General features: G+C 39.1%; 2 protein-coding genes across 2 annotated transcripts in view; one reads left to right on the forward strand and one right to left on the reverse strand.

The window, feature by feature from the left end:
• The window catches only part of LOC106085708 (elongation of very long chain fatty acids protein F-like), a 103,630-nt gene that overhangs the window by 2,201 nt on the left and 73,891 nt on the right, over positions 1–27,538 (forward strand). The window lies entirely within an intron of this gene.
• Positions 11–27,005, reverse strand: LOC106084776 (tetratricopeptide repeat protein 8). Its single transcript, XM_013248690.2, has 5 exons — positions 26,192–27,005; positions 6,373–6,557; positions 5,580–6,286; positions 336–510; positions 11–272 (listed from the first exon to the last, which is right to left on the reverse strand). Exons 1-5 carry the CDS (start codon positions 27,003–27,005, stop codon positions 54–56), a joined length of 2,100 nt encoding a protein of 699 aa, XP_013104144.2. The 3' UTR covers positions 11–53.

Below are 27,538 nucleotides of genomic sequence, written 5' to 3' on the forward strand. Positions count from 1 at the left end.
CATGCTCGTTATACGTTTATTCTCTGTTAACAACAAATAAATACTATTTACGATTACAATTTATAATGTTCATCCATGTATTTTAAATTATTCTTAATTTCCTGGGAATCCGGCATTACATCCTTAGCGGCATTTAAGTAGGACTTTGACTTTAAGATATCACCCGTATAGGCAGCCAATACTGAGAGGTTATTAAGAGCAGCTCCATTGCGAGCGTCGGATGTGAGGCAGAGTTGTAGGCAACGTTTGGCCAGATTGAAATCACCAGTTGTCTGGAGGATGATATGGGAAAAGTCAGTTGCAATTATCTGTTTTTAGGAAATTTTTCAACTTACAATGGCCACGAAACTTAAGTTGTACCAAATATCCGCTTTTTGTTCTGAGGTTTTGGCTGTTAGTAGAGCTCTTTGAAAACAGGGTAGCACCAATTCGATTTGACCTCCATATAGACAACACAAACCAATGTTGCAGTACAGTTCTGCAGAATGAACTCCCAAAGAAAGAATTCGCCTGAAAGGAAAGAAATATTGAAATATTAAAGAAGACGAAAGGAAAAAAAAACTTTGAATTCTTTTTATACCCACCATCATAGGATGGAGTTGGGTATACTTATCTAGTCATTCCATTTGTAACATCTCGAAATATAGATTGGAAACCCTATAAAGTATATTCTTGACCGTCTTGACAATCTGAGTTGATTTAGCCATGTCCGTCCTTCCGTCTATGGAAATCATGATAGCTGTCGAACCAATAAATATATCTGCTTGAAATTTGGTACAGAGACTTCTTATGTTGTTGTTGTTGTAGCAGTGTATTGTACACTGAGGTAGCAGCCCTTGCCGATGGAGGACTCCATCAGGTCAATCCGGTACGTACAACCGGCTGCCATTCAGAGACTTCTTACATGAAAATGTGGAGGTGGCGATCCTCGTCCGACTGATCGCCGCGGGAACAGGGTAGTCATTGGTTATTTAAAGGCATCAACAACTCGCCTTGTCATATCGAGCATCATAGGCACAAAGTATTTATGCAAGAGCCGGCGCCACCCGACCTCTCACTAAGACTCTCCGCTCGATAGCGCTGATTGTCCGCGACTGCCGTGGCAGCTACTCCGTATGGAGTATTCCACTATCCGCAACCTGTGGACGCGCCCGGTAGCTCGCAGCTAAGCTTCTCGTGACAGCAATGAAACCCACACACATCGGAATTCAATGTTACAGTCTGTGTGGTGCTCACAGCTATCCCGTGCCGGGATTGATGTAGGACGTCGGGGATTGCAAATGGGCCATATCGGGTTGGATTTGGATATAGCTCCCATAAAAACCGATCTCTTGATTTGATATATAAAGCCCCTTGCGGCTTCTAATTTATGTTTGATTTAGCTAAAATTTTGCACGTTGTGTTCTGTTATGGCTTCCAACAACTGCGACAAGTTCGGTCTATAACCTGATATAGCTCCTTATAAAACGGTTTCCCGGGTTCACGTCTGGTGCGGTGCCCCTTGAAGCCGCAATTTTTGTCCGATGTGGCTAAAATTTTTGCATGACGTGTTCTGTTACGACTTCCAACAACTGAGTTTGTACTGTTCCAATCGGGTCTATAACCTGATATAGCTCCCACATAAACCGATCTCCCGTTTTGACTTCTTGAGCCCCTGGCAGCCACAATTTTCGCCCGATTTGGATGAAATTTTGCACGTAGTGTTCTGTTACGACTTCCAACAACTGTGCCAAGTACGGTCCGAATCGATTTTCAGCCTAATATAGCTCTCATATACACCGATCTCTCGGTTATACTTGTTCGGTTGCTAGAAGCTTTAATTATTGCCTGGTTTGGTAGAAATTTGGTACGTAGAGTAAAATTCTGCCCTTCAACTAAATTTATTTTATATCAATTTTTAGCAGAATCTATGGTGGTGGGTTAATAAGATTCGGCTTCGCCGATCTTACCGCATTTTTACTTGTTGGATATTAAATTTCGACGACATTTCTTGTAAAAAACAAAATTTCGACGAAATTTTCCCGAAAAATAAATTTCGACTAGGTAAGGTTGAAAAGAGGGTGCAGATAATAATCCGCCCCATCCCACTATGGACATACACCTAAGCGATTAATCGGCTTGTTGTGCGCTCTATATACAAAAAAAAGGAACCTCGAAAAAGAAACGAAAAGTCGACTTAGTTTTCTATGAAAATCCTAATTTCGCGATGAATATTAAATTTCGGACGAAATTTCGATGAAATTTTTTATAAAAATCAATATCGATTAAATTTTGCGTGAGAATCAAACCTCGACGAAATTTTCTATAAAAATCTAATTTCAATGAAATTTTCTATGAAAATTAAATTTCGAAAAAATTTTCTATGACAAATTACGTTTCGAAAAAATTTTCTATGACAAATTACGTTTCGAAAAAATTTTCTATGAAAATAAATTTCGACAAAATTTCCTATAAAATAAAAAATTCGGCCAAATTTTCCATAAAAATGAAAATTCGACAAGTTTTTTTTTATAGAAATCAAATTTCTGATTTCTTAGCAAAGAAATTTTCTTAAATATTTTTTTATTTTTTTTTAATTCAAGTTTCGAATCTATTTTTTTTACGGAAATTAAATTTAAATAAAAATATCACAAAAATCAAAATTGAATGAAAATTCGTCGAAATTTTCTATGGACATGAAATTTCGACGAATTTTTCTATGAAAATGCAATTTCAGCGAAATCTTATAAAGGGTGATTTTTTAGCTATTATCTTTTTGGCAACACTGATTTAAACATATCACGCACGTTTCGTTTTTTGTAATTTAACCATGAATCTTCTTACAAACGAACAACGTTAGCAAATTATTGATTTTTATTATCAAAATGCGTGCCCTGTTAAGAAAGTCCATAGCGCGCTCATTTGTTCTCTCATGTGTTCAGCGACGAAGCTCATTTTTGGCTTAATGGGTACGTAGATAAGCAGAATTGTCGGATTTGGAGGGAAGATCAGCCAGAAGCATTGCAAGAGCTACCAATGCATCCACAAAAAGTCACAGTTTGGTGCGGTTTATGAGCTGGTGGCATAATTGGACCGTACTTCTTCAAAGATGATGCGAATCGTAACGTACCTATGAATGGTGGTCGCTATCGTGCGATGATATCCAACTTTTTTTTTGTCCAAAATGCAAGAGCTTGACTTGCAAGACATGTGGTTTCAACAAGACGGCGCCATATGCCACCCAGCACGTGTAACAATGGACTTATTGAGAGGCGAGTTCGGTGAACATTTTATTTCCCGTTCGGGACCGGTCAATTGACTATAGACTATTTTTTGTGGGGCTATGTTAAAGCTCATATCTAAACAGACAAGCCCGCTTCAATTGACGCATTGGAAGAAAACATTTAAGCATTTATTCGTGAGATACCGGCCGAACTAAGCGGATGGACCATTTGAGGCGCAGTCACGGTCAACAATGGCGTGAAATAATCTTCAAACATTAAATTATATAGACCGTGCTATCGATTCAAATAAAGTTTTTATGTATTTTTCTGAATGTTATGTGTTTTCTTGAAAAACTTTGCTATAGCTCTTAAAAAAATCACCCTTTATATAAAAATGAATTTGTTTATGCTTGTTTGTATGGGTTGCCCAAAAAGTAATTGCGGATTTTTCATATAGTCGGCGTTGACAAATTTTTTCACAGCTTGTGACTCTGTAATTGCATTCTTTCTTCTGTCAGTTATCAGCTGTTACTTTTAGCTTGCTTTAAAAAAAAAGTGTAAAAAAGTATATTTGATTAAATTTCATTCTAAGTTTTATTAAAAATGCATTTACTTTCTTTTAAAAAATCCGCAATTACTTTTTGGGCAAACCAATATGTTCAGTATAAACTCAAAAATAGCTGAATCGATTTTCTTGAAATTTTCACAGATGATGCATTATGGACCCGTGGTGAAAATGGGGTACTTAAATGTTTGGCTGAATAGGATAAAACTTGGCATGTTCCAAATTTCAGCCAAATCGGATTAAAATTGAGGCTTCTAAGGGTTCAAGAAGTCAAATCCGGGGATTGGTTTATATGTGGGCTATATCCAAGTTTGAACCGATATGGCTTATTTGCAATTCCCACCGACCTGCATCAGTAAGAAGTATCTGTGCAAAATTTCAAGTGCCTAGCTTTACACGTTTGACCGCTATCGTGATTTCGACAGATGGACGGACGGAAGGACATGGCTAGATAGATTCAGAATGTCGAGACGATCCAGAATATATATACTTAATGGGGTTGCAGATCAATATTTCGAGGTGTTACAAATATAATGATTAGATTAGTATACCCCCATGCTATGGTGGTGGGTACAAAAATCTACCCATGTCCGTCCGTCTGTCTCTTGAAATCACCCTACAGACTTTAAAAATAAAGATAATTAGCTGAAAATTTGCACAGAGTCTTAGGCAGGTTAAGTTCGAAGATGGGCCATATCGGACTATGTCTTGATTCAGCCCCCATATAGATCGATACACTGGTTTAAGGTCTTAGGTCCATTAAAGCCACATTTATTGCGTTAGGCTCCTTGGCATTCGTACCGAGCATGGTCAAAATCGGGCTATATTAACGATCTCTCGATTTAAGGTCTTGGGGTCCACATGATTTTGCTGAGATTTGGCACATATACATGTGTTCAGATGTTCAATATCCGTGCCACATATGGTTCAGATCGGCCTATATTTGGATATTGCTGTCATATATATCGATCTCCCGACTTAAGGTCGTGGGCCCATAAAAGGCGCCTTTTATTATCCGATTTCGCTGAAACTTGGCATAGTGAGCTGGGTTAGACTCTTCGATATTCATGTTGAATATGGCCCCGATTTTTCCATATTTGGTTATAGCTACTATGTAGACCGATCTCCCGATTTATGGTCATGGGCCCCTAAAAGACGCATTTATTATCCGATTTCGCTGGAATTTGAAATAGTGAGCTATATGAGGCTTCCCGACATCCGTGCCCTATATGGTTTCGATCGGTTTATATTCAGATATAGCTGCCGTATATACCAATTTTCCGATTTTAGTCCTGGGGCCCATAAACACAGCGTTTATTACCAGATTTCGCTGAAATTGTGCGCTGTGTTAGGCTGTTTGACATTCGCGGTCAATATCGCCACCATCGGTCTATATTGGGATATATTTTTCCATAGAGAGCGATCTCCCATAAAAGGTGAATTTATTAACCGGCTTTTCGACATCCGCGCCATATATAGTTTATATCGGTCTATATTTGGATATAATCGACATAAATCTGTTTTACAAATTTGAATAGTGATTTTTTTTATTAGACTAAGTTTGGGCCGAATCGGACCCTATTTCGATATAGCTGCTATTGGTTCAGTAATGATGCATTTCTCGCTGGACTATGACGAGAAGTGGTTAACATAATCGGACCATATTTCGATATACCTGCTATGGTTTCAGTAATGATGCATTTCTCGCTGGACTATGACGAGAAGTGGGTAACATATATTCCCGAGGTGGTGGGTATGCAAAGTTCGGTCCGACCGAATTTCATGCCTTGTTACTTGCTTTACATTCTTACCTATAATACATCAAAGCCATTTCCGGGTTATTATCATAGAAATAGTTTAACGCTATGCAAGCCAAGGCCTCCACATTGATTGGATTCAATTTGGCTATTAAACGATACATTTGCATAGAATCTTCACTTTGCGACATGACATCCAACAGCCGTCCCTGTTCAATGCGAAATGTCACATCGAAGGGATGCTTATCCACGGCCGATTGTATCAGGTCCATTGCTTTTTGATTTTGATCCAAACGTTGATAAAGACGCGATAGTAAAACATAAGTATCGGGATGTGGAAAATTTGCCAAGGATTGGTGTAAGAAACTTTCTGCTTTGCGGGGATATTTCAGGGCCAATAAACATCGACCCATTTGTTGTTGCCACCACCATTCATCACAACTTGCCAGGGAGCGTAGAGAGGCTGAAGAACCACGCTTTTGTTTGTGAACATCTATCACAGCTTCACACAGGGAATAGGCTTTGAGAACATCGGCTTCATGATAGTAGAGAAATTGAAAAAGGGCTTTCACCAAAACTTTACGCTCAGCATAAATGGTGGGATTCAAACGTGATGCCTGATACAGGGGAGCTGTGGCATCACCTATAGTATAGGCTGCCGCTGAGGTGGCTCTTACACGTGAGGCAGTACCACAGCGGGAGGCAGGTCTACCCCCAAGAGATGAGCCAGGGCGACTGAGGCCACTGGTACCGGGACGGGCCTGTAATGGAAGTATTTTTCATTATTGGTTGGAGAAAATGTCTTAAGTCTAGTATGTCAAATCATCGAATCATGGTTTTCCCTTACAATTCCTGAAGTGGGCCTTGAACTCATGCTTGAGGTCAACATTCGCCTGGTTCCACTCTCCCCTCGTGATAACGCTGTAGAACTCCTCAGAGTGCTGGTGCTGGGCCTTGGTACAAAGGCAGTCTTTATAGAGGTTCTTGGTCGGGCGGTTGTGGCAATTCGTTCGAACTCAACTTCTTCATTGACTGAAAAAATACAGAGATTTATAATAAAAACTTAAAGTTAGAAAAAATCATTGGAGATGGAATTCATGCAAAAGGATGTAAAGCAAAAATTAAGGGCATCTCTAAGAAAAAAGTTTTAAGAGTTAAATTTAAAAGGAATAGTGAATTCTAAATGATATGGATATGGGATATCAAATTCCAAAAATTTGCTTTCGCGGTGTTGTCGGCAATAATATCGAAACAAAATGGTCATTATATACTCTGTCCTTCTGTTTGTACTTTACTTTACTTTAATTGGATACGGCAGAATATATGTTCCACTAGCCGAACGTTCAATAGCTTTCCAAGCGCCTCGATCTTCTGCGCTCGTTCTAAAATCTCTGACAACAAGTTTTAAGGTGTCTCCCACCACTTGATCTTTCCATCGGGCTTTTGGTCTTCCCGGTTTGCGTGTACCACCGTGTTTGCCTTCAAAAGACTTCTTTGCTGGAGCTTCTTCATCCATGACCTAGCCAACGCAGCCGTTGTATTTTGATGCGTGTAACTATGCTATCGTCGCCATACAGCTCAAACAGCTCGTGGATTATACGTCGCCTATATTATCCACTATCGCAAACTGGTCCATATATTTTACGAAGAATATTTCTCTCAAATACTCCAAGAACTGCCTCATCTGCTTTCACAAGTACCCAAGCTATCGTCGTCATACAGCTCAAACAGCTCGTGGATCATACGTCGCCTATATTATCCACTATCGCAAACTGGTCCATATATTTTACGAAGAATATTTCTCTTTAAAATACTCCAAGAACTGCCTCATCTGCTTTCACAGGTACCCAAGTTATCGTCGTCATACAGCTCAAACAGCTCGTGGATCATACGTCGCCCATATTATCCACTATCGCAAACTGGTCCATATATAGTTTACGAAGAATATTTCTCTCAAATACTCCAAGAACTGCCTCATCTGCTTTCACAAGTATCCATGCTTCAGTATAGTGAAATCTTCGTCTGTTAAAAGCATGCTAACTCCGAAAACGAAAATTACGTACTTTTGGTTTACGTTTAGCTCTGAAAGGTCATGGGACACTAGGAAGTGTTCTACACATTTGCAAAATCTATGGCCATTGATGACAACAGTAGGGTTTCCCCCCCGTCAAAACCCCACAATGTTCCAAGTGTTCCTTTAGAATTGTGCCTTCGTTTACATGCCATGATGATGAAAAAACAGCCCATTTAAAAAAATTTAAACGAAGAGTTTTGCTCTTTTGCTCTTTTGTTTTTAGTTTTTTTTTTCATCAAAGAAAAAAATGCAAAAAAACCCAAGATTGTTTTCAAGGTGATTGAACAGAGTGGAATGTGGGCAGTACCAAACAAGATCTGGACGCTAAGGTATGCTTGTGGCATGACATTGCCCGGGTTGTTTGGTATAGAGCCAACCTCTTAAATATGTGCATACTTTTTGGATGCGTGTCTTAAAACCTTTTGATTACACCATGTAACATGTTTCTGAAAATTCAAACCTTAGATCATCAAAAGCATATACAAAAGTTTGCTTCCGTTAATAAGATAATACTATTATTGCTATGATATTGGTAATTTGTAAAAGAAAGTGTAGTTAGGATGTCCCTATATAATAAGTTTTTGTTTTCCTTATGCCTGAGTCGAAAATACCGATTCCTATCATATTTGTCATAGATGTTTTAAATCCTAACAGACCGTAACATGCAGAATTCTATCAAAATTGGATAAAAATCATATTTTACAGAGTCCCGGTGTGCTTCGGTTAATCCTGCAAAGGCTTTTTATACCCCCCGCCATAGAATGGGGGTATACCAATTTCGCCATTTCGTTTATATAAGTATATATAAACGAGGGTTGCCTCCAAAACATGCATTCTGAACGCATCAACCGCTTCTTCAACCTGTCTTATGATATGTTACATGAAGACCTTTCAATATCAGATGGCGCACAGCATCAATGGTTTTTGGAACAACAATTGATTTTGGACGACCTTCACGAAATTCGTCTTAGTCGATAAACACTGGTCCCTAATGGAGCTTCATCGCTAAAAAATGAATTAAGTTCATCGATGCACAGTTGTAGAGTTAATCCACGTCGAAAGATGTAAAAAATAATCTCACGAAAATGTTCACGATTTAATTCCATTTTTTGGGCGAAATGAATCTTTTAAGTAACTGTAAACAAGACAAATATCGCTCGTATGTCAAAACGTTCTGAGTATGTAGACCTTTAAAAATGTCAAGCTTTATGATAGAATTGTCAGTTGGCAGATTGCAACACAAGGTTTGTCCAATCCCAAAAATAAAAGACAACCCTCGTATTTTTGATTGTCATGACATTTTATGTCGATCTAGCCATGTCCGACCGTCTGTCCGTCCGTTCGTCTGTCTGTCGAGAGCACGCTTGCTTTCGAAGCAGTAAAGCTAGGCGCTTGACATTTTGCACAAACACTCCTTATTAGTGTAGGTTAGGATAGGTTGGGTTGAAAAGAGGGTGCAGATATTGATCCGCCCCATGCCACTATGGACGTATACCTAAGCCTGTAATCGGCTTTTTGTGCACTCTAAATTAAAAATAATAGTAACCTCAAAAACAGAAAATCTAAGATAGAAATTCCGTGCTATTTACAAAATCCTTAATTGTGTTCCATGCCACTTCCCTAAGTTGGTTCATGTCTGGTATAGTGGCCCCACCTAAGTGCCGGTATCTGTCAGACGGAAATCCACCAACGTCTCATCATCTTCCACGCATGCTCGACATATGCTATCACTTGCCGCACTGATTTTACATAAGTAAGCTTGTAGTCCTATGTGGCTCGTCATGATAGCAATAGCTATACCGACCTCCTTCTTACTTCCTTTCAGTAATAACCTCGTCTTCTCACGATCTGGATCCCCCCATAGGATTTTCGCCGTCCTATCGGCCGTTTCGCTGTTCCACAAGTTTGCCCTTAACTCGGACTGCGTCCACCCGAAAGGCTTCGTTTAAACCAAGTTTATTGACGGCAGTCCTCTGGCCTTCACCGCCAAATCGTCTGCCCATTCATTCCCCCATACTCCGTTATGGCCCGGCACCCAAACGATGCGTATTTTGCCATCCTCAGAGAGGGCGTTAATCTCCTTACACTGCATGACTGTTCGTGACCATACCGCCCTGGTTGTTATTGCCCTTATGGTCATTTTACTGTCCGTAAAGATGTTCGTATTGGTGTAGGTCGGTTGAGATTGTAAATGGGCCAAATCGGTCCATGTTTTTATATAGCTGCAATATAAACCGCCCCTAGGGGGCGCAATTCTTACCCGATTTGGTTGAAATTTTGCACAGGGTGTTTTGGTATCACTTCCACCAACTGTGCTTAGTATGGCCCAATATGGACGATATTTAACAAAAAGATCTAGAGAGGTACCAGAACGCAATGTTTAAAATTTCATCAAGATTGGAAGAAAAATGCTTCTTTTATGGGCTCTATACTCTATATCGGGAGATCGGTCTATATGGCAGCTATATCCAAATATGGTCCGATTTGGACGATATTTATTCGCTGTGCTAAATTTCATCGAAATAGGGTGCAAAATGCTCCTTTTATTGGCCCATTATCAAAATGGCTATGTCAAAATGTTCGATCCGATGGTTGACAGGAATGGGTAGGGGTCTACCAGAACACACTGTGCCAAATTTCGTCGAATTCGGGTAATAAATGGATCTTTTATAGCCTCAACACCCTATACCGGGAGATCGGGCGGTCGGCCTATAGGGCAGCTATATCCAAATATAGTTCGATCTGAACCACACTTCACAAAAATGGGTGGGGGTCTACCGGAACTCATTGTGACAAATTTCGTCGATATCGAAAGAAAAATTACCAATTTATTGCCTCAAGACTTTAAGTCTGGAGATCGGTTTACATAGCGGCTAAATAAAAATAAAATCCGATTTTATGAGATCGGAAGATCAGGTTTATATACAAAGAATACGAAATCATCAAAAAATTCTTTCCAAAATGATTTTATACCCAAGATATCTGCAAAATTATAAATACCCAAAAAAGGTATTTATGGGGTATTTATCCAATAAGTACATGCGTTGGGTATTTATCCGGTAGAAACGCATCTATACCAATTTGAAACTCTGAGCCACTAGATGGCGCAATTTTTACTCGATTTGCCTGACATTTTAGAGGTGGTATTTTTCTATGACTTCTAACAGCCATAAGATGTACGGTCCATGTCGGTCAATCACTTGATGTAGCTCATTTACATATTGAAAGTCATTGAAAGAACTTGACAAAAGCGATCCATGGTGGAGGGTATATAAGATTCACCCCGGCCGCTTTTGCTTGTAAAATTTTTTTAATATTTTAGAGCTGGAGCCCAAAGGATTAATAATTTCACATAAACCGATCTCGGATCTTTACTTCTTGAGCCTCCAGAGGGTGTCTTTTTTTATCCTATATAGCTAAAATTTTGCCACAAGTGTTTTGTTTTGCTCTTCGACAACTGTACCATGTATGGTCTACAAAGGTTCATAAGCTGATATAGCTGCCATATAAACCAATCTTCATATTTGACTTCTTGAGCCTTTAGAAATCGCAATTACCACCCGATTTGGTTGAAATGTTTTGTTTTGTTTGCCAATAACTGTGCCAAGAATGATCCAAATCGGTTCATAACCTGATATAGCTGCGATACAAACCGATCTCGGATCTTTACTTCTTGGGCCTCTAGATGACGCAATTCTCATCCGAATTTGCTGAAATTTTCCACAAGGTGTTTTGTTTTCACTTCCAAAAACTGTGCCAAGCATGGTTGAAATCGTTTCATATTCTGTTATAGCTGCCATAAAAATCGATCTTCATATTTGACTTCTAGAGCCTCTAGAAGGCGCAATTACCATCCGATTTGGCTGAAATAGCTGATATAGCTGCTATCATACCGATCTCGGACCTTTACTTCCTGAGCCTTTACAAGACGTAATTCTCATCCGATTTTGTTTTCAATTCCAATAACTTTGCCAAATATGGTCCAAATCGGTGCCATATAAACCGATCTCGTATGTTTATTTTTTAAGCCTCTAGCAGGCGCCATTCTTAAGAGATTTGGCTGAAATTTCGCAAATTGTTTTGAGCTTTAAAAACAAGTATGGGCCACATCGATTCGTAACCTGATATAGCTGCCATATAAACCGATCTTCATATTTGACTTCCTGAGCCTCTAGAAGGCGAACTTACCACCAGATTGGCTATAATTTTGCACGTTAAGGTTTTCTGTGGCTTTTAACAGTCGTGTCAAGCATGGTCCAAATAGGTTTATGAACTGATATTGCTCCCATATAAACCGATTGCTCGATTTGACCTCTTGAGCCTCCAAGAAACGCAATTATTTGGCTGAACTTTTAAAAGAGATTTTTTTTATGACTTTTTATAGTCAGGACTAGTACGCTCCATCTGTATCTGTACATCTATCTCCTGTATAATTGAAAAATTCGCTCATACAACGTGTCAAATGCGATCCATGGTAGAGTGAATGTAAGATTCGGCGAGGCCGAACTTAACGCGCTTTTACTTGTTTTTGGATGTTGTTGCTTAGTGTTATGTTATTGTTGCTTATATTCCTCTCTAACTCCTACTTAAAGCAAGCTCAGGTTGCACATGCTGTACTCTTGTAGGCACTTGGTTACATTGCCGCCTTCTATGAAGGCACAATGGTATGGGAATAATAATTTAATAATAATAATAATAATAATAATTTTTTTTAAAGAAATTTAAACAAATTCTTATTTATGTTATAATTTTTCCCCAAAGGAGGAAAGAGACGAGCTAATTTGGCGAAGGGAATGAACATGGCAAGAAATGAAGGATTTTTATTGATTACTGAAGATAAATTGCTAGAAAACAGATTGGATTTGATCACATGCATTCCAATTGGCTATTCTAATCATCAGTTCAATAGTGCTGCTCTCTATCCTTCCGTCTGTAGGGCCTACAGTTCATGTAGCCTTGAAATTAAATCTTCATCCAATTTGGGCATACTCTTTCCAACATTTCGGCCGTTATCTCACGAATAAATGCTTCAACATTGTCTTCCAATGCGTCAATTGAAGCGGGCTTGTCTGTTTAGGCATGAGTTCTAACATAGCCCCACAAAAAATAGTCTAAAGTCGTTACATTGCACGATCTAAGCGGCTAATTGATCTTTCCTGAACGTGAAATGAAATGTTCACCAAACTCGCCTCTCAATAAGTTCTACGCGTGCTGTGTGGCATGTGGCACCCTCGTATTGAAACCACATGTCATATAAGTCAAGCTTTTGCATTTTGGGCAAAAAATTTTGGATATCATCGAACGGTAGCGCTCACCATTGACTGTTACATTAGGATTCACATCATCTTTGAAGAAGTACGGTCCAATGATGCCACCAGCCCATAAGTCCATAAACTGCAAAACTGTGACTTTTTCTGGATGCATTGGTAGCTCCTGCAATGCTTCTGGCTGATTTTCACTCCAAAATCGACAATTCCGCTCATTTACATACCCATTGAGCCAAAAATGAGTTTCGTCGATGGAATGGAAAAAGCGCGCGATGAACTTTCTTGAAAGAGCACGCATTTTGATAATAAATTTCAATAATTTGCAAGCGTTGTTCGTTTGTAAGACGACTCATGGCTAAATTATAGACCATACTGAAGATGTTTGTCACGAAACGTGCGTGAGCTCTTAAACCAGTGTTGCCAAAAAGACAATAGCTAAAAAATCACCCTTTACCATATCTTTTCATGTGTAAAATTTCTATTTCTTAGTGATTTTAAGGTAATTGACAGAATTTTAGCATTAATTCTGCTTAAATTTGGTGCCGATAGAAATGAAGAACATGCGAAGATGCAGGTACTGCAGCCAGATAAATTTCATGTTTTGGGTATGTTTTTCCTTCATATCTTTCAATTAATCGGATATTGATGGTGTCGTTAGGTGCGTAAGAAGTTATATTCGAAGATATATTTTTAAAGCAGCTAATTTTGGGTTGCCCAAAAAGTAATTGCGGATTTTTCATATAGTCGGCGTTGACAAATTTTTTCACAGCTTGTGACTCTGTAATTGCATTCTTTCTTCTGTCAGTTTTCAGCTGTTACTTTTAGCTTGCTTTAGAAAAAAAGTGTAAAAAAAGTATATTTGATTAAAGTTCATACTAAGTTTTATTAAAAATGCATTTACTTTCTTTTAAAAAATCCGCAATTACTTTTTGGGCAACCCAATAGTTCATATCCATGATGAACATCGTTAAAATCTGTGGACTTATCTTTAAATTTCTTAGGTCTTCAAGCTAGTTAAATTTTTTGTTTAAAAATTCAAATTCTCATCCCACTGTGCCTTGTCCACCAGCAATATGACGGCGGTTGCTGTAATGTGGTCAAGAGTAAAAAACATTTGTTTTCTTTTTTGTCTGTAGGCTTTTAGAAGAAACAGGAGATTATTTAGTTTTTTTCCTATGACTTAGAGGTGGTGCTGCTGGCCAGCAATGTGAAGAATGTCGGTCATGTTATTGGATTAAATTCGTCCTGAGGTTAAGGTTTATGTGTTTATCATCATAATTATAAGTTTTGGTATTTAAGGCTTACATGTATGTATGTTTATTAATATTCTTTATGGAGGAGGAGTAGACATGAGTTTGACAACATCAACATGCATTCAAGCCTTTCATCTTTACTTTTAGATACACAGAAAAAATTATAAACAAATATTTCATTATTTATTTCCAAAGGAAAGAGAGAAAAGTTGAGATTGACTAGAAGAATTTGTGTTATAATGAATGTTTGTTTTTTATACCCTTCACCATAGGATGGGGGGATACTAACTTCGTCATTCCGTTTGTAACACAATGAAATATTGATCTGAGACCCAACAAGGTGCATATATTCATGATCATCTTGAGATTCTTAGACGATTTAGCCATGTCTGTCCGTCTGTCTGTCGAAAGCTCCGCTAACTTTGGAAGGAGTAAAGCTAGGTGCTTGAGATTTTGCATAAATACTTTTTAGGAGGCCACCGTAGCGCAGAGGTTAGCATGTCCGCCTATGACGCTGAACGCCTGGGTTCGAATCCTGGCGAGACCATCAGAAAAAATTTTCAACGGTGGTTTTCCCCTCCTAATGCTGGCAACATTTGTGAGGTACTATGCCATGTAAAACTTCTCTCGAAAGAGGTGTCGCACTGCGGCACGCCGTTCGGACTCGGCTATAAAAAGGAGGCCCCTTATCATTGAGCTTAAAACTTGAATCGGACTGCACTCATTGATATGTGAAAAGTTTGCCCCTGTTCCTTAGTGGAATGTTCAGGGGCAAAATTTGCATTTGCATTTGTACTTCTTATTAGTGCAGGTCAGTTGGGATTGTAAATGGGCCAAATCAGTCCATGTTTTGGTATAGCTGCCATATAAACCGGTATTGGATCCTGCCTTCTTCTGCCTCTAGAGGGCGCAATTCATATGCGATTTGGCAGAAATTTTGCACCAAGTGGTTTATTTTGACTTCCAACAACTCTGCAAAGTATGGTCCAAATCGGTTCGTTATCTGATATAGTTCCCATATAAACCGATCTCGGATATTGTCTTCATGAGCCGCTAGAGGGCGCAATTATTATCCGATTTAGCTATAATTTTGCATGAAATGTTTTGGTTTAACCATTAAGAACTGTGCCGTGTATGGCTCAAATGGGGTCATAACCTGATATAGTTACCATATGCAACGATTTCGGATATTGACTTCTTGAGTCGATAGAGGGCGCAATTATTATCCGATTTGGGTAAAATTTTGCACAAAGTGTTGTGGTTTGACTATCAACAACTGTGCCAAGTATGGTCGTAATCGTTTCGTAACCTGATATAGTCCCCATATAAACCAATTTCGGATCTTGGCTTTTTGAGCCGCTAGAGGGCGCAATTATTATCCGATTTGGCAGAAATTTAGCATGAAGCGTTTTGCTCTAATTTCTAACGACTGCGTCAAGTAGTGGTTTGGGGTCTTGACTTCGTGAGCCTCTCGAGGGCGCAATTATTATCCGATTTTTGTAAAATTTTGCATGAACTGTTTTGGTTTGACCATCACTACCAGATATAGCTCTAATATAAACCGATCCCCCGATTGTAAATCTTGAGCCTCTAGAGGATGCAATTCTTATCCGATTGGGTTGAAAATTTGCAATACGACTTCTTGTTTGACCTTTAAAATACATGTTGAATATGAATATATCACACATAAACAGATCTTCAAATTTTATTTCTTGAGCCACTATAGGGCGCGATTCTTATCCGATTTGGCTGAAATTTTGCACAATGAATTCCACTTTGCATATAACTTGGTAAAGCTGAAAGAGCATAGCAATTTTTATCCATTATCCTGTGTTTTTTCTATAAAGAGATATCGGCCAAAGAACTTAACAAGTGGTGGTGCGTGTATAAGATTCGGCACGGCCGAACTTAGTATGATTTTATTTGTTTTGGGTTATGGAATGAAATTGGCAGACCACAAAACTTGGTCTCATACAACATATCATTATGAAACGCCTTTGAGTTGAGTAAGTTCGTTTCCAATGCCTTCCAGCTTTGCCTGAGTGCCTTTGAAAAATAAACAAGTAAAAAGGCGTTAAGTTTGGCCGGGCCGAACTTTGGATACCCACCACCTGGGGTATATGTGTAAACCACGTTTCGTCAAAATCCGGTGAAAAATTCATACCTTATGCCCCATAGCGCCTTTTACGATCCCAAAACTTTAAATCGAGAGATCGGTCTATATGGCAGCTATATCCAAATCTGGACCGATCTGAGCCAAATTGAAGAAGGAAGTTGAAGGTCCTAACGCAATTCACTGTACCAAATTTCGGCGATATCGGACAATGAATAAATCTTTTATGGGCCCAAAGCCTTAAATCGAGAGTTCGGTCTATATGGCAGCTTTATCCAAATCTGGACTGATCTGAGCCAAATTGAAGAAGGATGTCTAAGGGCCTAACACAACTGTCACAAATTTCGGCGATATCATACAATGAATACACCTTTTATGGGCCCAAAGCCTTAAATCGAGAGTTCGGTCTATATGGCAGCTTTATCCAAATCTGGACCGATCTGAGCCAAATTGAAGAAGGAAGTCGAAAGTCCTAACACAACTCACTGTCCCAAATTTCGGCGATATCGGACAATGAATACATCTTTTATGGGCCCAAAGCATTAAATCGATAGTTCGGTCTATTGGCAGCTATATCCAAATCTGATCCGATCTGAGCCAAATTGAAGAAGGAAGTCGAAGGGCCTAACACAACTCACTGTCCCAAATTTCTGCAAAATCAGATAATAAATGTAGCTTCTATGGGCCTAAGACCCTAAATCGGCGGATCGGTCTATATGGCAGCTATATCCAAATCTGAACCGATCTGGGCCAAATTGAAGAAGGAAGTCGAAGGGCCTAACGCAACTCACTGTCCCAAATTTCAGCAAAATCGGATAATAAATGTAGCTTTTATGGGCCTAAGACCCTAAATCGGCGGATCGGTCTATATGGCAGCTATATCCAAATCTGAGCCAAATTAAAGAAGGGTGTCGAAGGTCCTAACACAACTCACTGTCCCAAATTTCGGCGGCATCGGACAGTAAATGCGCCTTTTATAGGCCCAAAGCATTAAATCGAGAGTTCGGTCTATATGGCAGCTATATCCAAATCTGGACCGATCTGAGCCAAATTGAAGAAGGACGTCGAAGGGCCTAACACAACTCACTGCACCAAATTTAAGCAAAATCGGATAACAAATGTGACTTTTATGGGCCTAAGACCCTAAATCGGCGGATCGGTCTACATGGAGGCTATATCAAGTTATAGTCCGCTATAGCCCATCTTCGAACTTAACCTGCTTATGGATAAAAAAAGAATCTGTGCAAAGCTTCAGCTCAATATCTCTATTTTTAAAGACATTTAAAATTTTTTTTTTTTTATATATTTTTTTTTTTAAATCTTATTTTTAAAGATTTCAACAGACAGACATACGGACGGACAAGGCTAGATCGTCTTAGCTTTTTACGCTGATCAAGAATATATATACTTTATAGGATCCGAAATAGATATATTTCGATATGTTGCAAACGGAATGACAAAATGAATATACCCCCATCCTTCTGTGGTGGGTATAAAAATATATAAATTATTCAAAATTAACTATGTTTTCTCTCGATGTACAATCGCTTGGGTGAGTTGGCGACCACTCAAGCAGACACATAGTAAAAGAGATTCTATTACTCTGTGGTTTTTCATCGTAAAAATGTGATTTTTTAAGGAAATATTTTACATCTTTGCTTTCTTGGGCTTTGTTATGATGTTCGCCTTCATCTTGAGCCGCTATGGACAAAAGGGTACATTGTCCATACTTCTTATTCGTTAATGTATTAGCTTGCAATGTTAAAAGTTATGCTGGTGGTCGTAATTTCAAATTAGATTCTTTTCTACATTCCTCTTCGAAGAGAGAGAAGAAAGCCTAGTAAGAATTGATGAAGAAGTTGAAGGTGACATGAGTTCAGTTAAAACTTATCATCCTAAGGATAGAGTGGATTGTGACTTCGTCATTCCAAACTGCCCCACAAACATTACACTAAGGAACACCGTTGTTGTTGTGGTAGCCACATTTGCATGTGGAGCTCTAATAGGCGAGCAAGCTTGTTCCGATCTATTCGACCGATCGCCGTGGGAACATGATGACCATTAGTTATAAAATGGCGCCAATATCTCGCCTTATCGTATCGAGCATCATAGGCACTCAGTATTTAAGCAAGAGCCGGTGCCACCCGTCCTCTGACTGAGACTTTCCACTCTATACCGCTGATTGTCCGCGACTGCAGTTGCAGCTACTCCATATGGAGCATACTATCCGCAACCTGTGACAAAAGAGAACATCACACAGATTGGAGCTCAAAGTTCCAGCCTGTGTGATGTTCGTAGTTATCCCGGCACGGGATAACTACACCGTGTAGACTTCTAGCATATCAACCAGCGCTATTCCCTTAAAATTTTTGATTATTTTATTTTCAACACTTTGATATATTGACCTAAGACCATAAAAGGTACACTTGCCAGAATAAGTATTCGTACACCTAAGTATTTAATTTTAAATAGTTTATAAAAATATAAATAAACATCTGATTAGTCAATTCAATTAATTCCATTTTCATAATAATTTAGCTCTTATAGCCGTCTAGCGGGTAAAAAGCCGTTTAAATCGGACACCGCCCCAAAAAAATGACTCCAGAATTTTAGGAGAAGGTCCTTTTGCAAATTTGGCATTAAAGGGAAAATTTTTGTTTTGCTTAATAAAGAAACTCCACTTAATAAAGAATATCTGGCTCCAACGGTTAAAAACAGAGGAGGATATTATGGTATCGTGATGCCTGCAGCATGAGGGGTAGAGAAATTGTTGTTTATTATCTAAACATTTTTAAACTTATCTTAAACTTATTTTACATCAAAGTGCACAACAACTGAACCTAGGAAGAGAGAACTTTTGGTTCCAACAGGATAATAAAGCTAAGCTGACCTCAGAGAAAGTAGAGATATGGTTACTATATACTACAAAATATCAACTAAAATCACCCTCTCGATCACTGGACAAGAACCCTTCGCACATTTATGGTACACATATTGGAGCGTAGAACTCGCAGACATAAAATATCATCGAAGGATATGTTATATCCTTATGTTATATAGGTGGGAGCATCATTCTTTGGCAGATATTTGTCATGTAATGTTGAGCATATAAGATTCATCATATTTACCAATCCTATGACAGCCGGTTGTAGGTACCGGATTTGCCCGATGGATTCCTTCATCGGCAAGGGCAGCCTCAACCTCAACCTCAGTGTTCAACACACTGCTACAACAACAACAACCATATTTTGAATACTGATCGAAATAGGTTCATATTGGTTTCTGCCTAAGCGAAGAAATCGTCCTGAGAACTTGACGATCCATGATGTAGAGTATTATGAAAACAGTATGAATAATTTACAATTTACAACAATATTCGCTATATTATTGATATGTAACTTGAAAAAGCTGTCTTAGGACGCTACCATGTGGAACTCTCGCTTTTCGAGTTATTCATTTGCAATTTAGTTAAAATTGGCGGCCGAGCAGAAACTTATTCTGAAGCGCGCTGCGATGAATGATTTAGACTCCATCATCGAGTGAGAATCATTGCAACACCAGATAACGCAAAACAGAGTAATTCTTAGCATTTATCCACTGCATTATAAAGATGGATATACCTTCTAACCAAAGTTCAGTTGGTGAGTCAGTGTAAAGCTGAAAATATTTCTAGAGAGAGGTTCAAAGTAGAGTACTTTCGCAATGAACTGAGATAAGGGATTGTGTTGTCGCCGTTGCAAAATCTTTTGCAAAAACTTGAGACGAAATATAAATCCAAAGAAAAGGATTTGATGCGTTAGTAAAAATGGGAATTTGCCCATGAACATTCCATTTAGAAACAGGGGCAAACTGCTCACATATCACTGAATGCTGTCCGATTCAAATTAAACTCCATGATAAGGAACCTTCTTTTTAAAGGTGAGTGCGAACGGCGTACCGCAGAGCGACACCTCTTTGGGAAGAAGATTTTACATTGCGAAGTACCTTACAAATGTCGCCAGCATAAGGAGCAGATAACCACTGCTGAAAAATGTTTTTTGATTTTCTCGCGAAAATTTGAACCCAGGCATTCAGCTTCATAGATGGACATGTTAACCTCTGCGCTACGGCGGTTTCTTTGTTGCATTAGTATCTACCGGAATAATAGTATAGCCGCCAGAAAATGAAATCGTTTGCGCAGTGAGATTCGGAATAAGTCCTTGCTCGGGCGCCATTTGCGACGAAATCCATTACAAATAAAGTCGAGCGGCAGCATATACATACTAAGCTATATTTCCCATAAACATTCCAATAAGGAACAGGAGATACTTCTCTCATATCAATGAGTGCAGTCCGATTAATGTTTATGCTCAATGATAAAAGGCTTTTATATGCCGAGTCCAAACGCCGGGACTCATGGCGACACCACTAGGTAGATATGTTTTAGGATACCTCACAAATCTAGCCAACATTAGTAAGGGGTTTACCACCGCCGAAAATGTTTTCTCCGCTATATATATAATATACAGCGGTCAAAAAAAGTATTCATCATTCAATGTTTTTTTTTTTAATAAGTCTACAAAAGACAATTGGAATAAAAACATATTAAACTAATGATGCAGTAGTGCTTGTGTGATATATATGTACACAATTTCATTGTTTTTAAAGAAAAAAATAGTATTTATTGGAACAAAAAGGGCCATTTTACAGCTGAACACAAAAAATTAAACAAAAAAAGTATTCATCATTGCAAAAAAACAAAAAAATAAATAACATAATTTAAAAAAATTAATACTTTGTTATTCGACCACCGCGTCTTATAACTTCTTTTAAACGGTTTGACATCGATTGGACTAATTTAGCGGTTATATTTTGGTCTATATTAGTCCATTCCTCCATTATCACCTGTTGCATTTGACTCTTGCTCGAAAAATTGCGCGTTCTCAATTTGCGTTCGAGATGTTCCCAAAGATGTTCAATTGGGTTCAAGTCGGGACTTTGAGGAGGAGTTTTAATGACTTTGGGGCAGTTATACAGCATCCACATCTTGGTATTTAAAGCAGAATGTTTGGGGTCATTATCTTGATAATATTCAAAGTTATTACCAAGCCCAAGTTTTACAGCCTCCTCCTCTTTAAAATGTCAATGTAATACTTATGATCCATTACTCCATTAATAATTTCAAGATTTCCCGCTCCTGAAGCCGCCATACACCCCCAAACCATTAAACCACCTCCACCATGTTTTACAGTAGCAACTGTGTTTCGTTCTTCAAGCTCTGTATTTGGTTTTCTGTACACTATGACCTTTCCATCGCACCCAAAAAGATTAAACTTGCTCTCGTCTGCAAAAATGACTGTTTTCCAAAATGATTTGGGCTGTTTTACATACATTTTTGCGAAGTTTAGCCTTTTCACTCGGTTTATTTTATTTATAAAGGGCTTCTTACGTGCAGTTCTTCCTCTGTAACTATGCCTTTTGAGTGTATTTCGAATTGTTTGTGTAGTAACTTCCTTCCCTAAATATTCCATAGTGTTTTTACGAAGAATGGTCGCATTTGTCTTCGGAGTTTTCTGAACTTGCCGCACTAGCCAACGCACATCTCCAACTGAAAGTGCTTTTGGTCGACCAGATCTTGGTTTATTGTCAACAGTTTCCGTTTCTGTCCACTTTCTGATGATGGATTGTTAGTAGATCGTGGTCTATTTAATATTTCACTGATAGTTTTTTGAGTTAAACCATTCCTGTGGTGTTTTATTATCAAAACTTTTACCTCATCAGAAACCTCGTTTTGCTTACGACCCATTTTGACAAAAACTATATTTTCAATGAAATTAAATATTTGCTGTCAAGGGCAAAGCCTCCTTTACTAAATAAAACAGAAAAGGGGGATTCCCAAATAATATTTGAATTTGACTTTGATGATAGCACATCAATGATGAATACTTTTTTTGTTCTGTTCTTGGTGTTATTATATAAAATTGCATTTTTTGCGCTAATTAAATTTATTTTTTGAATTTATTTTAAAACATATTACGAAAAATAAACTATTGCATAAAACTGCATTATTTGTTTACTTTAAATTTTCTTCAATTACCCAAAATAAGTGAATTTATTATCAATTTTGCTAATGATGAATACTTTTTTTGACCGCTGTATATGTCTGTATCCAACTCGTTTAGCGCAGTGCAATTCGGAGAAAGTCCTTGCTCGGGCGCCATTTGAAAACAAATCCTTAGAAAGGCTGTTGAAAGTTAACAATTGTTGGTAGAATAAAGTGAACACTTTGCCTTTGAAATCAATATTCTTCATATCATGGATTTGCAACTTAAAAAGAAGCGGTCCGAGGATTCTACTTTGTGGAGCTCCATACAAAGTAGACATCGTAGCATTTTTCGGATCCACGGATTAGCGGACTAGCCGAAGCGCACTGCGACAAATTATTTAACAACGCTACAGGGAGAATCAAGTCCAGCACAGTATAGCTCAAAACTAAGCATCTATCCACCTCATCGTTAGAGTAGATCTACTTAAAATAAAATAGAACAGTGAACCAGTGTCAGGCTGAAAACATTACCACAGAAGGGTTCACAGTAGAGTATCTTCGAAAGAAACTTCTTAAATATCATTAAGTAATGTCGTATTCAAATTTAGGCTCATTGATAATAGGTCTCCTTTTTATAGCCGAGTCCGAACAGCGTGCCACAGTGCAACACATCTTTAGGGAGAATCTTTTCCATGACATAGATAGAACCTTACCAATGAAGCTATCATTAGGAGGGAATAACCGCGGCGGAAACTTTTCTGATGTTCTCGCCAGGATATACCCGCCAATATATACAAAGAAAAAATTTGCAAAACTTTTGAATTGCTAGGTCTTACTGATGATTATGAATTATTGTAAAAATATGAGTCGCTTGAGCAGACAGAATAGTAACACGTGTGGCATGATTCGCAGTCTGAAAGCCTTGAAGACCATGGGACTTTATCACCAATTAACCCATTTTTTCCCTTCAGATTCTTAAGTAATGTAACTAACACAAGTTGTTCGCTTCCATACTTCTATCCATCGCTTCCCTAGTGGGTTAACCAGTTCTAAGTAATGTGTTGGTAATACCAGAAGTCTACGCACAAGTCAAATCTAAAACACCCGATTTTGCCCACTGTCAGAAGACAACCAAATACCACAACCAGCCGAATATTATAATCTCTACTCATGTGAATACCGAAGATGTCTACAGAATACTGAATCTTCCGAACTCATGTGAATACCGAAGATATCTACAGAATACTGAATCTACCGAACTGAAAGGGTTCAATTCCCCTAATAAGACCCATTTAATATTGGGTTGCCCAAAAAGTAATTGCGGATTTTTTAAAAGAAAGTAAATGCATTTTTAATGAAACTTAGAATGAACTTTAATCAAATATACTTTTTTTACACTTTTTTTCTAAAGCAAGCTTAAAGTAACAGCTGATAACTGACAGAAGAAAGAATGCAATTACAGAGTCACAAGCTGTGAAAAAATTTTTCAACGCCGACTATATGAAAAATCCGCAACTACTTTTTGGGCAACCCAATAATTAGCAAAACCTTACACCTAATTAAGAGGGAAAAATATTTTGGTGTAAATAAGGACATACATTCGCCTTTTCTGAGATTTTTTGTGTCCCAAACGCTTTTATGGAAGACAGTGCTTCGATCTATTCGTATGTATGTTGGTCTGTCTTTCTGCCAGTCTCCTATGTGTGCGCACTCAATTGCCTAGCAGATCCAAACGATGTATATAGGGGTTCAAAAAGTCAAATCAGCCGATCGGTTTCTATGCTGGATACATTCGGTTGCAAACCGATTTAGACCTTACAAAGGATGGATATTGAAAGGATGGATTTAATGGAATTTGGGCCTTGGAATGGATTAGTTCGCAGGTTATGGACCACATATGGAATTGACTTAACAGAATACCAGTTGCGAAAATTCGTATACATCGGATAACATTATGCTTCCAGAGGCTCCAGAAGTCCAATTGGAGGATTCCTTTATATGGAAGCTATATGTAAATAAGGACCGATTTGGCCCCTTAACAATTTGAAGGAGTGTCTTACCCTACTTGTTTGAATTTTGATGGTAGTTCAACACACGGACAGAGGGACAGAATGACGAACAAATGCAAAATTTCCTATGAACATTCGATTTTAGCAACAGAGGACATTTCTCTCATATCAATGATAAGGGGAGTCCTTTTTTATGGCGAGTTCGAATGGCGTGCTGCTTTGTTGTTGTTGTTGTAGCAGTGTTCTATCTTTTCTATCTTTCGTCTGCTTGATTCTGTTAAGTATCCATATCCAGGAGCTCTGCGACTAAGATGGGGTGCGTCCAGAGGGATCTGGGTATGAGGCGAGTCGGTCTGGCCGGGCAGTTAAACAGGTGACGTGTGTCGTATGATCCCTGATTACAAGCGGGACATACATCCTGCTCGTTGGCATCAATCCTTGCTCAGTAGGAATTGAGGCGGCTGCATCTGCCGGATCGTAATTGAACCCGACCACTCTGGTTCGCCGGTGGATGTCAATTTATTTAGGTGTAATGGGAGGCGATCCTTCTGCAAGGACCACATTCACCCGGTAGCTATTCACCGCATCTGCTACCGTGTCTGCATGAATGCCGTCTAGACCCGATATCAATATGGCGCTTGGTCTAGAGGTTCTTTCTAGTAGCGCTGGACTTTACGCTCTAGATCATGTAGATTTACCCTAAGGCTTGTGGGCGGTGGATAGCCATCCACAAAATGGTGATTTGGATGGTCTCTGCAATAAAAATCCAGAAGGTATTGCTTAGAGAGCATGTAGTTATGTCTTCGCACGGGAAGGATTTTTGTCTCCTGATTGAGGTGGTCCATATGAGAACTGAGGAGACCGCCCTTCGCGGTTCGAAGAGCGGCATTCTGGCGGATCTGAATATTACCCCACTACGTGTCACAGAGCTGACGAGACCACACTGGCGCTGCATAACTTACCGGCCATTTGATTTGCACGTGTCAATAAGGTTTCTTTGTCAGCACTCCAAGTGCTGCCGGCAAGTGACTTGAGGACCTTGTTTCTACTTCTGAGTGCTGTTTTGTGATACCACTTAGTAGGGAAGTTTTCACCAGGATACCTCACCGCTGAATATTTTTCTGATCTTCACGCCGGGAATTGAACCACTGCGCTACGATGGATGGAGAGAAGAACGGATAAAAATATGGACAGAAGGACGAAAAAAGTATAGACAGAGTATAGGCAGACAGGATGGATAAAAGGATGGACATGACTTTATCGACTCCGAACGTCGTGGCTTTTATAAGGCTATAATATGTTGAGGTTTTACCAAAGAATAATAATATAAGTACAGAGTAGCTGACACGAAGTGCTACCAATTACGTAAGATGATGGAATATTGGCCCATTTCCATACATTCGCTTTCTTCAGCGCATCCATGCCTTTCATTTTTTTTAAGTCCTTACCTTGCTCCCTAAATTGACCCAAATAGAAAAGTCCATCGGATTGGCATTCACTGTGTGAACAACAAAATGAAGTGCGGAAGATGAGTTTTAAGCCATTCTTGGTTTACACGTGCTCTATGTGACGTGTCTTGTTGATACATCCATTACTTTAGGCTGTCATTTCTATTTTGACAGATATTCCAGTGTCAACATGGTAACACTTCATTGCAACTACCTCTCTCACATAAAATATTACATTGCGTTGCGAAATGGTCAGACTAGTATACCCCCACTTCCCCCAATATGAAATATGATAATGCGTTGCAAAATTTGTTTTAAATTCACCTGCACCATAATTTGTATTAAAGTTCACCGTATGAAATATGACCAAATATTCATCTTAGCTACATCCCTACTTGAAAGCAGGGCATCCTTCAACTCAAATGGATACACAATCAATTTTAAGTTGAATGGATATGATTCCCAGGGGCTACATACCTGCATCGTCGGCATCATTTGTTTCCAAATCATCAATGTAGATGCGTTGCGTAAGTGCGCGCATTTTTAATTGCCAAACGCCTTCCATCATCCACGTGGGCAAAATGCTAAAGGATGCCGCAGCTGCTCCAACAGCCCCCGTCCCACTTCCTGCAGGTGCGGTTGTGGCTGAGGATGATGGTGCTCGCGCTATTGCGGGACTTGCTGGAGCATTGGTGGCAACATTGTTGCCATAAATTCCACGCTGGTGGGGTCTACCCTTGATGGCGCCCATGCGTTGCAATTTGCTACCGTAACGCTGAACATTGTTTCCATTGCTACTGTTGTTGATGTTGCCAACACCATTGGCATTGTTCTTAAAATCGACCAGTTGGTCGGGCGAAGTGCTGTCGTCCTCGTCCTCCTCATCTGGTGGTGTATGAAACATTTGGACATTATTTTCGTGACCCGCTTGCAACATTGCATTGCACACCTCAACACATTTTTCATAATTTCGACGTCGATACAGCGAGACAGCTTTGAAATATTGCAGTTCCAGGGTCGCCAGTGATTTCTCAACGGATGCTGGAGCAGCCGCTGCACTCTGCAATAGGCCTGAGATGGCGGACAATGATGTGGTGGTCGACGTCAATGTCGACGAGGATGAGTCTAATTGTTGTTGTGCTGGTGCTGGTGCTGGTGGTGGTGGTAGAGCTGAAGCCTCGTCCTCATCGTCGTTCACAAAAATATCATCATCATTATTCATAAGATTTGTTTTGAATTCTTTGGAATGTCTCGTTGTTGCAAAGGCCGCCGGTCTCGAAGAAGTGGCCATCATCATAATTTCGTCGTCGTCGTCGTCGTCGTCGTCGTCGTTGTTTTAGTTGGCGTTGTTTTTATTTTGGGCTATACTTTTTTTGTTTTGTCCAGCTCTTCTTGACTTTTGTTTGGCTGGCGTCCTTTTGTCCGTCCTTCAATTGTTGGTTGGCAAGAAGCCCCAAGAAACCAGCAAAAGAATTCAAGCTTCCCTTACTCCCCTTGCCGGAGGGGTGCTTTAAAAACAAGATATTGTTGTTGCAATCAATTTGTCTGTCCTTCCGTCTGTCCGGCTGTCCAACGATCTTACATTTGAGGCTCATTTATGGAATTTCAAGACCGGATGTTGTGCGATTTCTGGTTCTTCTGCCTTTTCGGTTTGTTTTTCTTACTTTTTGGACATCTTAGCTTTGGTTGGAGCTTTTAACTTAACTTTGCCATCAATGCCTTGGGCTTAGTCAATTCTATTCTAAATGGAAATGTTTATTTTTGTGTTATTTAATTTTTTCTCTTCACTTTTTTCCTTTAATTTTTTTAATTTGTATAGCCTTT

This window comes from Stomoxys calcitrans, chromosome 3 (genome assembly GCF_963082655.1).
Source record: "Stomoxys calcitrans chromosome 3, idStoCalc2.1, whole genome shotgun sequence".
NCBI lineage: Eukaryota > Metazoa > Arthropoda > Insecta > Diptera > Muscidae > Stomoxys > Stomoxys calcitrans.